Source organism: Cetorhinus maximus, chromosome 10 (genome assembly GCF_964194155.1).
Source record: "Cetorhinus maximus chromosome 10, sCetMax3.hap1.1, whole genome shotgun sequence".
NCBI classification, from domain to species: domain Eukaryota; kingdom Metazoa; phylum Chordata; class Chondrichthyes; order Lamniformes; family Cetorhinidae; genus Cetorhinus; species Cetorhinus maximus.
This window is the reverse complement of record NC_135888.1, coordinates 30,016,096-30,033,947: the sequence shown is the minus strand read 5'-3', so window position 1 is coordinate 30,033,947 and position 17,852 is coordinate 30,016,096. Positions and strand designations below refer to the sequence as shown.

At 39.7% G+C, this 17,852-nt stretch overlaps 1 protein-coding gene across 1 annotated transcript in view; it reads right to left on the bottom strand.

Annotated features, from left to right (window-relative positions):
* cacna1ba (calcium channel, voltage-dependent, N type, alpha 1B subunit, a) overlaps positions 1 to 17,852 on the bottom strand; it is a 721,116-nt gene that overhangs the window by 642,805 nt on the left and 60,459 nt on the right. Inside the window, exon 5 of the mRNA XM_078550316.1 lies at positions 17,311 to 17,450. Coding sequence (XP_078406442.1) covers positions 17,311 to 17,450 — 140 coding nt within the window. The remainder of the gene's footprint in view (positions 1 to 17,310; positions 17,451 to 17,852) is intronic.

Below are 17,852 nucleotides of genomic sequence, written 5' to 3'. Positions count from 1 at the left end.
TCCTCTTTCAGTAATGTGAAGTCCAAGCTGTGCATAGTTGTCCAATTGTCATCCAACCAAGGTTCCATACAAGTTTAACATAACTTGCCCTGTTTTTCAATCTATCCCCATGAGAGTGAATCCTAGTGCTTGGTTTGCATTTAGTCACTGAAGTACTGAGGAATTTTTCTTGCAGCTAAAGGTGAATATAAGCACAGTATCGGCATCAGAAAATGCGGTGAAGAATAAAAAGCTCATCTACCTCATTCCTTGTAATGAGTCAGTTAACATAATTTAAATGGATACAATGCAAAAGCATCAACATCAAAAATGATCGGAATTAGTTTAAGGGTTCTAGAACTACAAGCCATAAGCGGTCAGTGTAAAAATTCTCACATAGGTCCACAAACCGATGTTCTGATGAGCTATGGGTTATGGGTAGATTTCACTCATTGTAATGTTAATGGTCAAGACTTTAGGATGTCAGAGGATGAGGTGGCGAGGCATGTGTCACTCTATCTCATTTAAGTTTCAGGAGGTTCAAGACATTAAGGTCTTTTCAGCTATTAGTTCTATATCTTTAACACTGTATTAACCACGAGTTTAGATTTCCAGATGAAAACAACTGCTCACAATATTTTCTATACTTTGTGTTATGTACTACTTAAAGCAGTATAAATGTTAAAACAAGCTGGAGAAGAAAGCTTGCTATGAGCACTATCCTATTTTATGCTTCCCAGAGTCTTAGCTCAGAAATATTTCTCCCATTTTCACCATCAGTGCTCTGGATCTGTCCTAAATCTATTTACAATGGTCCTGTCAGTGTGAGGTGAGTTCAACTCCACTCACATGTGCAGACACAGGCACATTGTAACATCACAGATGTAGTTCTCACTGTTACCGAAGCAATTTTAAAACCATTAATCGTACTGTAAATCAACTGTGAAATTTTTTAAAATGCATTTTCGTAGCACTTTAACTCATCTGTCAACTTTTCAAAGTGAGTCATTGACAATGCAGTGATTTATATAATCAAATGCAATGGCAGCCATTTTAAGCTTATTAATGAAAAACTAGCTCAGGTGAACATAGGAACATAGGACTTAGGAGCAGGAAGAGGCCATTCAGCCCTTCATTTGCCATTTAATAAGATCATGGCTGAAGTAGACCATGTCTAGAGTACTGTGTACAGTTTGGGTCTCCTTATTTAAGAAAGGACATAATTGCATGAGAAGTAGTTTACTCAACTGATTCCTGGGATGAGGGGATTACCTTATGAGGAAAGGTTGGACATGTTGGGCCTGTATCATTGGAGTTTAAAAGACTGAGAGGTGATCTTATTGAAACATATAGGATCCTGAGGGGACTTGACAGGGTGGATGCTGACAGCATGTTTCTCCTTGTGGGAGAGACTAGAACTAGGGGACACAGTTTAAAAATAAGGAGTTTCCAATTTAAGACGGAGATGAGGATAAACTTTTTTTCTCAGAGGGTGGTGAGTCTGTGGAACACTCTTCCACAGACAGCAATAGAGGCAGGTGCATTGTATATTTTTATGGCAGAGGTAGATAGATTCTTGACCAACAAGGGAATAATAGGGAATCAGGGGTAGGCAGGAAAGTGGCGCTGAGGCCACAATCAGATCAGCCATGATCTTATTGAATGGTGGAGCAGGCTCAAGGGATGAAATGGCCTGCTCCTGCTCCTAATTTTATTTGTTCATATAGCTGATCTGGCTGTGGTCTTAACTCCACTTTTCTATCTGCCCTTCATAACCCTTGACTCCCTTGTTTATCAAATAACAATCTGACTCAGCCTTGAATAAACTCAATGACCCAGTTTCCACTGCTCTCCGTAGGGTGTAAACCAGGCGGAGGTTGTAAATCAGGCAGCCAATTCACTGCGGTGAATTTTTACTTGCCGCTAAAAGTTAAAACTATGCCCGATATAACAACTATTTTATGCACAGCAAGTTCCTACAAACACCAATGGAATGTAATGAATAAACAGATTATCCATGTGCATTTTTGTTAGTTTTGGTTGAGGGAAGAACATATTCCATGTGGACAAGTCAACATCCCTGAGCTTATTCCAAACTGCCATGGGATCTTCAGTATCCATCTGAACTGCTGGAATAGACTGGGCCTTGGTTTAACAACTCATGTGAAGGACAGACATTCTCACTGGAATGTCAGCTGAGGTTGTGTGCTTCAGTCAGATAATAAGGTTAGAATTTGCAACCCTCTGCCTCAGACAAAATTGCTATCAACTGAAGCAAGACAACATTTTTTTTCTTTCAGTGATCTTTTCTTTCAATTCTCCACCAATTTTTTTTTCAACTAACTTCTTTGTTATATATGCAACTTATTGGAACTGCTGCAAAGTGGCAGATATGGTCGGCATTGTTTTGTGGCAAGTTCATTCAAACCTCATTGAAAATGCAATTATATGCTGCAATTCGAGAGCGTTTTCATTTTCTCTTGATGCAATTTTATTTGATTCAAAGCTCACTGCTTTTTCCATTTTTTGAACAAATTCTTACAACATTAACAGCTAAATATTCAATTTGTCTTTCTTTATTTCATAATTATACTATGACACAATTCTGAATAGAGTTTAGATTTTCTATTAATGTTTTTAGGGAATGCATGTGGTTATTACAAAAGATAAGGCTGTGTTGGATCCCATTTGTTGGATACTGTTCACACACTTGCTGTAAATGGTGGTCGATTTGGTACTAATGATAGAGTTGAGTAGCAAACACTTCATAGGTAGAAACTCTGTGTTTATTTACAGAGGTACTCAGCAGCAACTAAATATGTGCTTACACTTTAAACTCTATCTCCAACGACTACTGACTACAGACTACCAACTACAGAGGTAGCCCATGCTACTCTGCTATTGGATACTAAGATCATGCGATCTTCCGTAATAACAATCTTCTTAAAGGTATATTACACATCAGATTACCGCAGGCTGGAAATTAAATAGGTGGTAGTCAAGTACGAGGCTCTTTCATCTGTCATTACTGAAACACACGTTTATTGGTCAGGGACTGGGCTGGTAACAAAAATCTGGAATATCTGATTAACTTGAGGGCCAAGGTATCTTGAGTGCGACACATTATACTGAAACCCTTTTCAATGAAAGATATTATAATGTTGATAATCCTTGACACCAAATTATCTTTTGTAAATGAAAGGGTGTGGCAATCTCTGAAAATTGCCTTAGAAGCATAGCATTGAATGTAGATGCCTGTTCTCACTCTGCAGTTTGCAAATAATTCAAAAGCAGTTTAAACAACTTTTGTCTCCACAGGGTTTTAGAATCACTAATAAATTATTCTTAATTTTCAAGAAAAGTTCTTCTAAAAGACCAGTTTATTTCACTATTCAAATTGAAAGACATACAAGTACAGTTTATTATGCATAGAAAAAGAAACCAGGCCCATTTCTGCAAAGATATCAGCTCACTGCAAGTTTAATGAAGGTAGATTCAGTAGCAGAGCAGTTATGTGATGGGACTAGTAATTCAAAGGCCAGGATCTAGAGATGCAAGGTTCAAATCCCACCCGGTGCAGTTTGTGAATTCGAATTCAATTATTTGAGTTGCTCTGCTAGTATCAGTAATGACAACCATGAAGCTATTGGATTGTTATAAAAATCCAACTGGTTTATGCCCTTCAGGGAAGTAAACCTGCTGCCCTTCCCTGAACTCCAAACCCATGGCAATGGTTGACTCTTTAACTGCTTTCTGAAATGACCAAACAGTATTGTCAAACTGCCACAAAAAAGAATAAGAACTAAACTAGATTGGCACAGACCTAGGCATTTGATTTGGACAAAGTAAGTCACTGAAAAGTCCTTCTCACTAATATCCAGGGACTTGTGCCAAAATTGCAAGAGCTGTCAAGCGACAGCCTGATATAATCAATGTCTTGAACTCCTCCTTCACCATCTGTGCCCCACTTGCAGGGCAGACCTTGTGACTCCTGCCTTCAAACAGAGGATAGTCTTCATGGTGTTGTGTAGCAGTACAGATCTGGCAGCTCAAAACTGGGAGTCAGACAATTGCAGAAATGTATTCTACAACAATCTATAACCTCATGCACTGGCATATCCCCCACTCATTACCATCAAACAAGGTGACCTACGCTGGTTCAATGAGAAATGTAAAAGAGCATATCAACTTTGCGAAGCTACAAAATAGGCTAAAGAAGCAGCAGCAGAACTAAGTGATCCCACAACCAATGAAGCCGATAAAAACACTGCAGTCCTGCCACCTACAATCGAGAATGGTGGTGGACAATTACACAGGAAGTCCATGAACAATGACAGAAACCAGCATGCTGGTACAAAAGACAAACCATCTTCACCCAGAAGTGCTGAATGAATGATCCATCTCGGCCTCCTCCTAAGATCCCCACCATGACATCTACCCGTCTTCATTCAATTCAATTCAGTTCATTTGCTATTAAGAAACAGCTGAGCACATTGGATACAGCAGAGGCTTGCCAAAGACTTGCACTCCATAACTGACTGCACCTTTAAATAAACTCTTCCAGTACAATGGCACCTATCTGACTAAATGGGAAATTTCCACAAAATCCAGGATGAATCAAATCTAATTTCCATCCCATTAGACTGCTCACAAACATCAGCAAAATGATGAAAGGTATAGTAGACAGTGCAATCAAGCTGAACTTACCAATAACCTAATTACCAATGCTCAGTTTCGCTTTTGTTCCAGACTGTCTTTACAGTCTTGGCCCAAATATGGACAAAAGATCTGAATTCCGGGAATGAGGTGAGAGTGAATGCCCTTGACATCAAGGTAGCATTTGACCAAGAGTAGCACCAAGGAATCCTAGTAGGTTTAAAGTCAATGGGGATCAGATGGAATACTATCCAACAAACACAAAGGAAAATATTTGTGATTGTTGCAAGCCAATTATCTCTAACATCTTTACAGGAATTCATCAGGATGGTGCCCTAGACCCAGTCATCTTGCATAGAATTAAATAGAATATACAGAACAGAAACAGGCCACTCGGCCCAACCATTCCATGCCAGCATGTATGCTCCACTTAAGCCTCCTCTTGTTTTATTTTTACCTAACTCTACTAGCATAACATTCCGTTCCCTTCTTCCAAATATACTTACTAGTCTCCCCTTAAATACATTTATACCATTCGCTTCAACCACTCCTGTGGTAGGTAGGGAATTCCACATTCTCACCACTCTCCGGTTAAAGAAGTTTCTATGAATTCTCTACTTGATTTAAAAGAAGTAGGTGCTGAGATAGTAGATGCATTGGTTTTAATTTTCAAAATTACCTATATTCTGGAAAGGTCCCATCAGATTGGAAAATAGCAAATGTAACTCCTCTCCTCTACTCAAAAAAGGAGGGGTGGACAGAAAACAGGAAACTACAGGCCAATTAGCCTAACATCAGTCATAGGGAAAATGATAGAATCTGCTATTAAGGAGGTTATAGCAGGGCACTTAGAAAAACTCAATGCAATCAGGTAGAGTCAACATAGTCTTGTGAAAGGGAGTTCTTTGAGAAAGTAACAAGCAACGTGGATAAAGGGGAACACATAGATGTGGTGTACTTGGATTTCCAGAAGGCATCTGACAAGGCCACATTAAAGATTACTTCACAAAATAAGAGCTCATGATGGGGGTAACATAATAGCATAGCTAGAGGATTGGTTAGCTAACAGGAAACAGAGAGTAGGGATAAATGGGTCAGTTTCAGGTTGGCAAGGTGTAATGAGTAGAGTGCCATAGGGATCAGTGCTGGGGGTCTCAACTATTTACAGTCTATATCAATGACTTGTAGGAAGGAACAGAATGTGTGATTGCTAAATTTGCTGATGATACAAAGATAGATAGGACAGTAAGTTGTGAAGAGGACATAAGGAGTCTGCAAGGGGACATAGATCGGTTAAGTGAGTGGGCGAAAATTTGGCAGATGGAGTATAATGTGGGAAAATGTGAACTAGTCCACTTTGTCAGAAAGAATAGAAAGCAGCATATTATTTAAATGTTGAGAGGTTGCAGTAGAGGGATCTGAGTGTCCTGGTACAAGAATCACAAAAAGTTAGTATGCAGGTACAGCAAGTGATTAGTAGGCAAATGGAATGTTATTGTTTATTGCAAGGGGAATGGAATGTAAAGACAGGGAAGTTTTGCTATAGTCGTACAAGGCATTAGTGAGACCACATCTGGAGTACTGTGTATAGTTTTGATATCTTTATTTAAGGAATGATATAATTGCATTAGAAGCAAGAAGGTTTACTTGACTGATACCTGGGATGAAGGAGTTGTCTTATGAGGAAAGGTTGGACAGGTTGGGCCTGCATCCATTGGATTCTAGAAGAATGAGAGGTTTGAAATATAAGATCCTGAGGGAACTTTGCAGGGTGGATGCTGAAAGGATGTTTCCCCTTGTCGGAGAGGCCAGAACTAGGGGGCACAGATTAAAAATAAGGGGCTCTCACATTTAAGATGCAGGTGAGGAGAATTATTTTCTCTGAGGGTCATTAGTCTGTGGAATTCTCTTCCTTAGAGAGCAGTGGAGACAGGGTCATTGAACGTTTTTAAGGCTGCGTGAGATAGATTCTTAACTAACAGCAGAATCAAAGGGTATAGGGGTTAGACAGGAAATTAGAGGCCACCATCAGATCAGCCATGAATTTATCAAATGGTGGAGCAGACTAGAGGGGCTGAATGGCCGATCACTGCTCCTAATTCGTATGGTCATATGTACGTGCATATGATTTCTTGGTGACTAGCTTATCCTGGTGGCTTCTAGTTTTGCTTTGCTTCAAGTGTAAACACTTTTCCTGCGTCTACTCTAACAAAATGTTTCATTACTTTAAAGGCCTCTTTTAGGTCCACTCTTGGCCTTCTCTTTTCAAGAGAAAAGAGACACAGCCTGTTCATTCTTTCCTGATAGGTATAACCTTTCAGTTCTGGTATCATTCTTGAAAATCTTTTTTGCATCCTCTCCAGTGCCTTTATATCTTTTTAACAATATGACAACCAGGAACATACACAGTAGAAGTGTAATCTAACCAAGGTCTAATACAAGCTTAGCTGCTTCATCAATGGCCTTCCCTCTATCATAAGGTCAGAAGTGCGGATATTCGCTGACGCAGTCCATGCCCACATGCAGCAAGACCCAGACAACATTCTGGCTTGAGTTGTCATGTGGCATGTAGCATTCACATCACACAAGTGCAGCTAATGGCAATCTCCAATGTGAAAGAGCAACTACCTTCCCTTGATGTTCAATGGCATTACCATCTTCAAATCGTCCGCCATCAACATCCTGGAGATCACCATTAACCAGAAACCTAACTGCACCAGCGACATAAATATTGCGATGACCAGAGCAGGTCAGAGGCTGTGGATTCTAAGGCAAGTGACTCACCTCCTGACTCCTTAAAGCCTGTCCACCATCCACAGAGCACAAGTCAGGATTGTGATGGAATATGCTCCACTTGCCTGGATGAGTGTAGCTCCAACAACACTCAAGACATTCGACACCATCCAAAATAAAGCAGCCCCTTTGATCATCACCCCATCCAGCACCGGTGCAGCATGGCTGCAGTGTCTATCATCTACAAGATGAAATGCAACAATTCGCCAAGGCTTCTGCGGCAGCAACACACAAATGCCCAATCTCTGGCACTTAGAAGGAGAAGAGCAACAGGTGCATGGGAACATCATGTCAACATCTAAGATCCCCTCCAAATCACAACCATGCTGACTTAGAAATATATTGCTATTCCACCATTGTCACTGGATCAAGATACCCAAACTCCCTGCCTAACAACACTGCAGGATAACCTTCATCACATGGACTAGGGCGGTTCAAGAAAGTGGTTCAATACCCATACCTTTCTAAGGGCAATTAGGAATCAGCATTAAATGCTGGTCTTGCCAGTGACACCTACATGTCATGAATGAATAAATAAATAAATAAATTATTGCAAGACGTTCTATTAATCAAAGAATTAAATTGGGCAGGATTTAAGGGAACTAAATACCAGCCAATATTACTTCCCATTCTCCAGTCCAACCTACAACAAAATTGCTTTTTCTGCCTGCATTTTGTCCCAATTGTACCATGTGGGTCTACAACAGATCATCCAGGTTACTCTGTTGTAATTCTGGAGCTCTGGGCAGTGGACATCTATTGTACTGGTACACCTGTACATGATCCTAGCATCCATATGTTCAGCTCAGCTTGGAACAAAGCCAGTTATTCATCACAAACGTAACAAGGGAAAAAGTGCCTTGCAAATATGTGTTGTATTTATTTTCAAAGATGATCAAGCAATCCTACTTTTTGTGACACAATAAACCTTTGTCATTGTGCAAATATGCTGCATTGTGCCTTGTGAATCAGAGGGGCCCATGGTCCAATGCCTGGCTTCTTAACCTAATCTTAAATGAGGCAGAAGTAGGACACTACAATTAGTGTCACCATCCCTGGGCTAGAACGGCGATAAATGAGGCATGTGGTTGGAGGGCAGGGGAGGGGTGAAAAAGGCAACTACACTTGCTATTATTCCCAATTACTATTCAGCAGCCCCTGCAGAGCAGAAAAATTGTATTCAAGAAACACAAAGGGCTAAAAGTCCACAAATCCCCAGGACCTGATGACCTACATTCTAGGGTTATAAAAGAGGTCACTGCAGAGATAGTGGATGCACTGGTTTTGATTTTCCATAATCTCCAGGATTCTAGTACGGTCCGAGTGGGTTGAATATTAGCAAATGTAACACTGGGCAGAATTTTTCATATGGCGGGCAGGCTCGGCAGGAGCAGGCAAGTGACTCACTGAATAAAAAAGTTCTTCCAGATATTCTCCCTGCATCTTTTGCCACAAACCTGAAATCTCTTTCCCCTAGTCTGAGCACCATCAGTAAATGGGAACAGCTTTTCTTTGTCTACCTTATCTAAACTTGTCATAATCTGTGTGCCTCTATCAAATCCCCCTCAATCGCTTTTGCTCCAAGGAGAACAACCCCAGCTTCTCCAACCCAACCTCAGGTAGCTAAAATCCTTCACCCTGAGCCATTCTGGTAAATCTCCCCTGCACACTCAAGGACTCTCAAAACCTTCCTAAAGTCTGAAGACCAGAACTGAGGACAATACTCTAATTGTAGTCTAAACACAGCTTTATAAAGGTTCAACATAACATCCGCTTTTGTATGCAATACGTCTATTTATGAAGCCTTATCTTAAATATTAACAATGCACCTGGAAAATCATAGTATGATTAGACAGTTATATAGTTTTTGGAAAGGGAAAGTACCTTTACAAATTTTAGAGTTTTTTTCAAGGATACAACTACTAGGGTAGATAAAGAGGAGCCAGTAGATGTAGTATACTTTGATTTCCAAAAGGCATTTAATAAGGTGCCACACAGAAGGTTAATACACAAGATGGAGCTGGAGGTTATATATTCACATGGATGGAGGATTGGTTAACAGACAGAAAGCAGCAAGAAAGAATAATCAGAGCAATTTCAAGTTGACAGGTTTTAACATGTGGAGTGCTGCAAGAATCAGTGCTAGGGCCTCAGCTATTTGCAACCTACACTATTCACTTGGACAAAGGGTAACGTACCCAAGTTTGCTGATAATACAAAGCTAGGTGGAAGGACATAAAGAGGCTGCGAAGAAAATCAACAAGTTAAGTAAGTGGCCAACATGATGGCAGATGGAGTATAATGTGGGTAAATGTGAGGTGATTCACTTTGGTAGGAAGAATAGAAAAGCAAAATTTTTTTTAAAAGGTGTGAAACTTTTGAACTTTAATGTTCAGAGTGACTTGGGCGTACTCATACAAGGATCACAAAAAGTTAGCATGCAGGTATAGCAAACAATTAGGAAGGCAAATTGCATGCTAGCCTTTATTGCAAGGGGACTGGAGTATAAGAATAAGGGAGTCTTGCTGTAATTGTATAAGCTTGGGTGAAACCACACCTGAGGTGCTGTGCACAGTGTTGGTCTCTATATCTAAGGAAGGATATACTTACCTTGAAGATGGTGCAGAGATGGTTCACTAGATTGGTGCCTAGGATGAGCGAGCTATCCTATGGTGATAGCGTGAGTAAATTGGGCCTAAACTCTCTGAAGTTTAGAAGAATGAGAGGTGATCTCAATGAAACATACAAGATTCTGAAGGGGCTGACAGGACAGACACAGAGCTTGTTTCCCCTTGTTAAGGAATCTAGAACAACAGGACACAGGATAAGGTCGATCATTTCGGATAGAGATAAAGGTTCTGAATCTTTGGAATTCTCTGCTCCTGAGGGTCATGGGTGCTCCATCGCTGAGGACATTCAAGTCTGAGATAGTCAGCTATTTGGTCTCTAAGGGAATCAAGGGATATGGGGAGAGAGTGGGAAAGTGGAGTTGAGGTGGAAGGTCAGCGGAGCAGCTTAGAGAGGCCATACCATTTACTCATGCTCCTATTTATTATGTTCTTATGGTAATGCACACTGAGTGAACAACAGGTCAGGCTCAGCTGCAACAGCCTCAGTGCTCACTGTCTAGACTCTCATGAGGAACGGCACAAGGATGAGAGGCCAGAGGGAACAGGCTACCAGCTGGAGATAACTAAAGAGGTATTTAGAAAAATATGTAATGACACACAAAGCCAATCATTCAAAAGGAATCATCTGTTATGAGTCATAGATTGACTACACAACAGAAAATAAAAAAGACATGCATTGTTGGAAAAGGCTAAAAACTAACTCCAATCCACGTGACTATCTTTAAATCATCTGTGACCATCAATTACCACATTTGAAACAATCACTTTTAAAAAATCAACAACAAATTACTGTGGATTCTGCGAATCTAAAACAAAAACACAAAATGCTGAAAATACTCAGTTGTTCTGGCAACATTGGGGGGAAGAGAGAAACAGAATTAATTGGCTGGGTTTGATGGTCCTTGCCGGGCATGTTTTCAGCAGGGAAGCATGTAAAATATGTCGGGTGGCTAGTCCACAGCCTTCGCGCCCACCCCCCCATAATATTGGCAGCCCGCCCACCATGTTTAAATGAGAAATTAAAGGTCTTTTAGGCTTGTTAGGGATCCTATTGGCCAGGATAATATGCTGCCCACACCATAAAATGGTTGGTGTGGCCAGGTGGGAGGAGAGTGGGCAGGTCGTTTTTTTCTGGTCCAGATGAAAAGGGGCAGGAAATAAGGGGAAGGGGAGGGCATCTCATTTGGGAGGGTGCTCTGTGTGCCTCAGGGATTATCCCCCTCCTTCCTCACCGCCTGCCCTCCAAAACCCAGCCCCCCACCTTCTCTGCCCCCTCCCTGGGCTCTTGGATCCCTCCCCACCCTAAAAGCCATGCCTAGCCTATCTCCAGCCGCTATTGTTCTTCTTCGTGCTCTTTCTGCAGTCCGCCCATTACTGAGCTCTCACATTGCTGCAACTGCTAGAGCTGCCAGCCAATCAGGTTGATTGGCTGGCAGCTCTCGAGGGTGGGACTCCTTCCTACTGAGGAACGGAAATCCCACTCAGCTAGTTTAGCCTGTCCCCAGCGTGTTAGGGCTGCCAGGCGGGCTTCTTCCCAGCATGTCGGCTGCCAGCCAACTTTCCTTCTGGGGCAGGGCCCGTGAAATGCAGAAATGCAGCCCAATGTTTCAGTTCTGGGCCCTTTCATCAGGTCTGAAGAAAGGTCACCGGCCAGAAACGTTAACTGTTTCTCTCCCCAAAGATGCTGGACCTCCTGAGTATTTCCAGCACTTTCCTTTTTGATTACCTTTAGAAAGGCTTTCCAAAATCATAAAAACAGAACCGATCCCAATTCAGCTGATCTCTTTTAGAGTATAAATATCGGCAGTCTCTCAATGGGTAGCTTAGTTTGTAAATGCACTGGCTTTAGTAACGACCCTGAGCTACAATGGCCTGAAATACCAAGGGAGCTGACCTCAAATAAGGCAGAGGTGAAGGTGCTAAAATTGCCCTGCGTATGTCTAGGCTTGGGGAAGTAAAGAAATTGGGTTGGGGGTATATATTTGTATCTACAACTAATTTGCTGTTGTTTCACATTAAACAGCACAGTACAAACAGTGTGAACTAATTTCTTCCAAATTAATTGAAAGTAAAATCACACACTTCCCAAGGCTTTTGTGAAACCCAATGCTAAACAGGTGCATCTAATTCAGGTTGGAATAAATATGTGAAGCTTTCAGTTACAGTATCTCCATCATAATGTTCCTGGATTCGGCTTCTAACTTGGTTAATTTTTACCGTCAGTTATTCTATGAGAGGCTACCTATCATACAAGCTTCGCAATATTGGATTCCTAATCACTACACTATGCTATTGGTGGCAGTGAGTTTAAGCTTTTCAATAATCAATAATATATCCACGCATGGTTCCTAGATAATTGACTGCACATCATTAGTTTAGCACACAATATTGCCTTCTATATTTGGCTAGGAATGCTGGTATCTCCTAGACACTATGCTATGTTAATAATTGTCTTTAAAAGCAATCTGGTTCTTGGTTGAGCCCACATTGACACCAATATGTAGATGTTGACGCTGCTCCTGAATATAATGCAATGGTTCTCGACAGATTTCACAAGTAAGAGTGACCTAAGACCTGTATCCTTATCCACCAGGAAACTTCACAAATATGACAAAAGGTATCATTTATGGTCCTTTGAAGTACTCTTATTAAAGATGTACAATAGGATCATATCCAGGTGAAAGTCAATTAAACAGACACAAAGGACCTGAAACCCGTATTTGAAGGGGAGACATATGAATGAATTCCAAAAATGAAAACATTCTTTCAATAGTTATTTTTAGTCATGAAATGTGTCTAGTAGCTTTTAACTGTTGCACCTTTTTTCCATTAACATTTTTAACTCCCAAAATTGTGCAGCCTTGAGTACCTGAGTATAGAGATGAATGATTTAATGGCTTCTACCATGCACAATGATTCTTTAAAAAAAAAAGTGGAAAACAATTCTAGGCTGAATTTTCTGCTGAATTTTCTTCCTTTCCAGTAGCTTATCATTCAACTCACACATCACACCTCTCCTGCTGGTCCAACCAAAATATACGATTTACTGACAGTAGATTATGGATGAGAACCCACATCTTATCAATTAATGATGGTCCAATGCACTGTACCACCACAATACCTGGCTCCCTAATAGCATATTTAAAATATAGACCTGAAAAACAGGAAATGGACAGCCCCCTGAAATAATGGGAGTTTAGTTTATCGAGAATAAGGTGGAAAACAGCATTATTCTGTTTTTTGGTGCTTGGCATAAAGAAACACATAAATAGAATCTTAACTTTCCATAAATTTCTTATTATTAAGCTCCCCTGGGTCCTGGATTCAAATCAACCTGCCTCCATTAAGGGTGAAGCAAGTTTAGGGAGTTGTAAATCATTTCCTCTCCCTAACAGAAGTTTCTCTCCTTTCCTCCTCAAGTACAGTTCCACAAGTATCTCACAGCAGCCCTCCAGGACTTCAGCCATTCTTTGTGTATGAGCAAGGAAGCAAGTGCCTCACAAACACAAGCACAACATTTTATTGCAATGTTAAAAATAAAGTCCATGGCTACAGATATGCAATCAAAATATTCATCTAAAAACCTGCAGGAAAATCACAGCAGACTCATTGCTTCCACCTGACCAACCCCCTCACTAATGTCATTCATACTATTGACAGCAAGCTAAAGTACCACCTTGATGCAGTCCGTCTGCATGAAGAAATGTCCTTTCAAGTGTAATTGAGATCAGGCCTTCAACATCAAAATCCAGGTCAACATGAAGTCAGGTGCTTTGTCACCAAATTTGCAGGGGTCCAAATGGGAAACATGACAGCAAATCGTCAGATTAACTGATGCGAACAAAAGTAGGGTTTCAGTCAGAGCAAATGCTTATGTCTGGTAGCAAGCTGGCAAAATAAAATCTCCCACATATTTAAGTTGCTGTCAAAACAGTTTGTTTGCAAGTGCACTGTTACACAGAGCAATGCAGTGCAGCCCTGCATATTTCAAAAAGAATCCTAAAGAGCGAGCAAGTGACTTTGTTTGAAGCTAACTAGTGACTCTTGGAATATGATGGGTAAGAAGGAGGGGAACTTTTCCATTCTTCCATTTCCAGACTACAGCTTTAGATTCTACAGAAAAAGTGACTGACTTTGCTAAATGGTGTTTAAAATGAAAACAAAAGATACAAGCAGCTTATGATTCATAACAAATAGGCAAAATGACAGCATAAATTTTTGGTCTTTTTGGGGTGGATTTAAAATGAACAATTCAAACATAATATTAAGTTACTGGATGTGGAAGGATATTTCTTTCAGCAGCAAACCAAGCCCTTAGCCTTGGTCTATTAGATTTTCTAGTCATTCAATGAGATATCGATCTTTATCAAGGGCCAAATACTAAATTTACTTTCCCAATCAGCACATTCTCGTACCGGATCTCGTTAGATTATGTGTCTGTCACCAGTAGCCAGAATACAAAGTTATTCCTGAAAGATTCTGTCAATCTTGCTGGTGTCTGATTGGATAAAAGCATTTCACACAGCTAATTGGGCACCTGCCTCCGTGATAAACACTTTTTATTTTCCAGTAGCAGTGCTTTAAACACTTGCATTCAAAAAAATCTGTTTGACCAATGAGTGCACTAAAATGAATCAGTACTGCTGCCTTCTGTCAACAATGGATTTGAGGGCGGGAGGAAGAAACAGTTCAATAGATTCACCCGGTCTGAATGAGGTGTCTGTCAGAACCACATCATGCATCATTTGCTGAGGGTTTCTTTATTCCCATTAATGCATTTGCAGGGTGTACTTATTTATTGTTCACTGCAGAGCATCACACATAATTTGTGCGTTTTAATACAACTCAAAGCAAAAATACATTTATCTCTTCCTCTGGAAAATCAAGCCTTGCTTAAAATCTGAGATGAACAGCCAAGATAAACAATGTAAAAACAATTCTATGGATACCCACCCTCAACAGATTCTGTGTGTTCTATATTGGCCTCATGGATTAGAATACTCCTTTTTAAAAATAATAAAAGTAATATGTTTCATTGAACCATGTCTCACATAGAAGCAGCCCATTCTAAAATCACAAGATTACAAGCATGATCCATTTATTGTTTGGAATAAGACTTGTGAGAGCAATCGAAATGTTCAGTCTAATTCATAAAAAAGAATGTAGACTAAATATTCAGAAGCATTTGGTCGCAACTGCCCATTTTCAAGTCGAATGTAGACCATGAGAGCAGGTTGTCAAGGATTTCTGAAAATCAGCAGCAGCCCAAGTCACCAAGCTTCTGAACACTGACAGGGCTGAATAGCAGCATTTATTTTTCAAATTTGTGTGTAATGTATGTCATCATGAACAAAAAAAATGCTAGTTACTCAATGTCCACAATATATATTACCACCCCCCATTAGTACACATAAATCTGGGCCAATATCTGATCTTTGGCCAGGATTTTACAGCCCCACCACGGCATGTCTCCACCCACCTCCACCCCCGCCCCCAGCAGATGCAGCATTCAGTTCGAAGGGCAGGAGGGGCCATAAAATTCAGGCCATTGTTTTAGAGATAAAACTCCAATCATCAATGACAGGACTCTCTGCTCAAAACCCAATAGTTATGAATATGTCCAGCTAGGTTTTAAGCACAGTTCTTCATGAACAACCTAAACCTATATATTAAAAACGTACTCAAACTGCCATTAAATAACACGTCACGTGGAAGAGTTCTTTTAAGTGTGGATGCAGGTATCTAATGAATCGAGCATTCACTGGGACACTCCCACTGAACCACAACCAGAACTATGAAGTCTGAAAAGTGCAGCACCCATTATAATAGGTCAGTTCTAAATGTTCTGTATAAGATAGCATCTGAAATAATAACTTTGCAAGATAATTATTGATTATCTGAAGGGAAGCTTCATTATAGTAGTTCACAATGGTTTGAAACTGTGATAGCCTGGTTTTCACAGAGGGCTACTATAAGTGTCAGTTCAACAATGATTTTCAAATCTCCTGCCAAATTTATTTTCAATGTACAAATTTTAATATGGTCTTTTGTTTCATCAATGCACTTACTTACAATCAAATAGACTTTTAAGTGTTTCAAAATTATTCACAGCAGTTAAAGCACATTGCACAATGGTCCTCAACTTGGGAACAGTAAATGATAAACTATAGTTTATAAGCTGTAAATGAATTACTAAATGCATGGTGAATGTATAACTAGCTACTGAATATCTGAAACTTAAAATAAAATAATTTTCTATGATTGGGATATCTTGCTCCCTCTTACTCTTTTTCTGACCATTTTAATGTGCTCATTTGTCCCTCGTTTTTCAATTCTGAAGTGCCCTGCCCAAAACATTAAACAAATTCTCTCTACATGTACTGTATTCTGTTTTATTTCAAACTTAAATTATATTCTGTCAATGTTTTAGGGCTGGGTTACACAATGTCAAGCAATCTACACCTTATCAAAAGTCAACGAAGGCAAAAAAATGATTTTCTTCTTTTCTATCACCTTTTAAGTATATAAATGAACCTGCAATTCACCTCAAGGTAGGCAAAACGTTCTGTATGATTCTTCGATTTTTATGTAACGTGATCACTTTCATGAAAGGAAAACATAGGAGAACGACTACTATCAAAGCATTAACAGGAATTCAACTTTATATCCAATGTAATGTGCAACTAGATCACTACATATTTTCTCATTCTTTTGAAGTAAGTTTGAGAGTAGGTTCAGAAAGTCAAAGTGATTTCCACACAAGCTCACTTTTGCTATTGTACCATAATGAAAAAGTATGCTGCATTAGCCATCTGTGGGTGAGTGCACAGCAGAGCCTGCCTTATCATTCATTAATATGAAGGAGACCCCATGGCAGATAATTAAAAACTGGTGCATAATTGAGAGTATCCAAATCTTGGTATCATATTTTATGATGCTGCATTGTTTTAGGCACTTAGGCGAAGGCTAGCAAAACACCTACTGATGAATATTAGTTTTATTCATCAAGAAAAGAGAATTAAATACAAACAAAAGAATCTGTGCAATGAAATGTCTTGGTTGATAATTGGGATGGTGGATAATAAGAGTGTAGATAATGGAATTCTGTTGTACTGACTACAACAAAATCCCTTGCATAATATTGAGCTTCACAATTACAAAATGCCTTATATTTCAACCTTTCACCTGGAAAACATATGAAATCTTTTCAGATGAAACAAATGCACTGGCAGTGTGATTTTCAGCCACTTACCCTGTGAGGACCACCACAAAATCCATCACATTCCAGCCATTTCGAAGGTAAGAACCTTTATGAAAAGCGAATCCAAGAGCAATAATTTTGATGCCAGCTTCAAAGCAAAATATTCCAATGAAATAAGGCTCAGTGTCATCCTGAAAGAGTAATATACACCAATGAGGAAAGTCATCCTAACCTGCTGACAAGAAAATGACAAATTTTTCAAGTTATTTACCTAACAGGAAGAAATAGATTTGGCATTTTTTACAGGAGATCTTCCTTTGGGATGTTTATTAGAATATGTTTACATCTAATTACCAACTCTAATTGGTTTCACTGTACAGGTGAAATGTGGAAAACAGCATTCAAATTAAATATAAAAATAATTACACATAACGATAGTCACCATTAAATAACAATACACCTAGAGTCATGCATGAAACAATATTACAGATGACAATGATAGAAATCAGCACTGTGCAATTAATAAGTCTGACTTTTAACATAAATCACTGAAGATGCAGTACCTGCTTTGCAGTGGAGGCTCAAAGTTATTA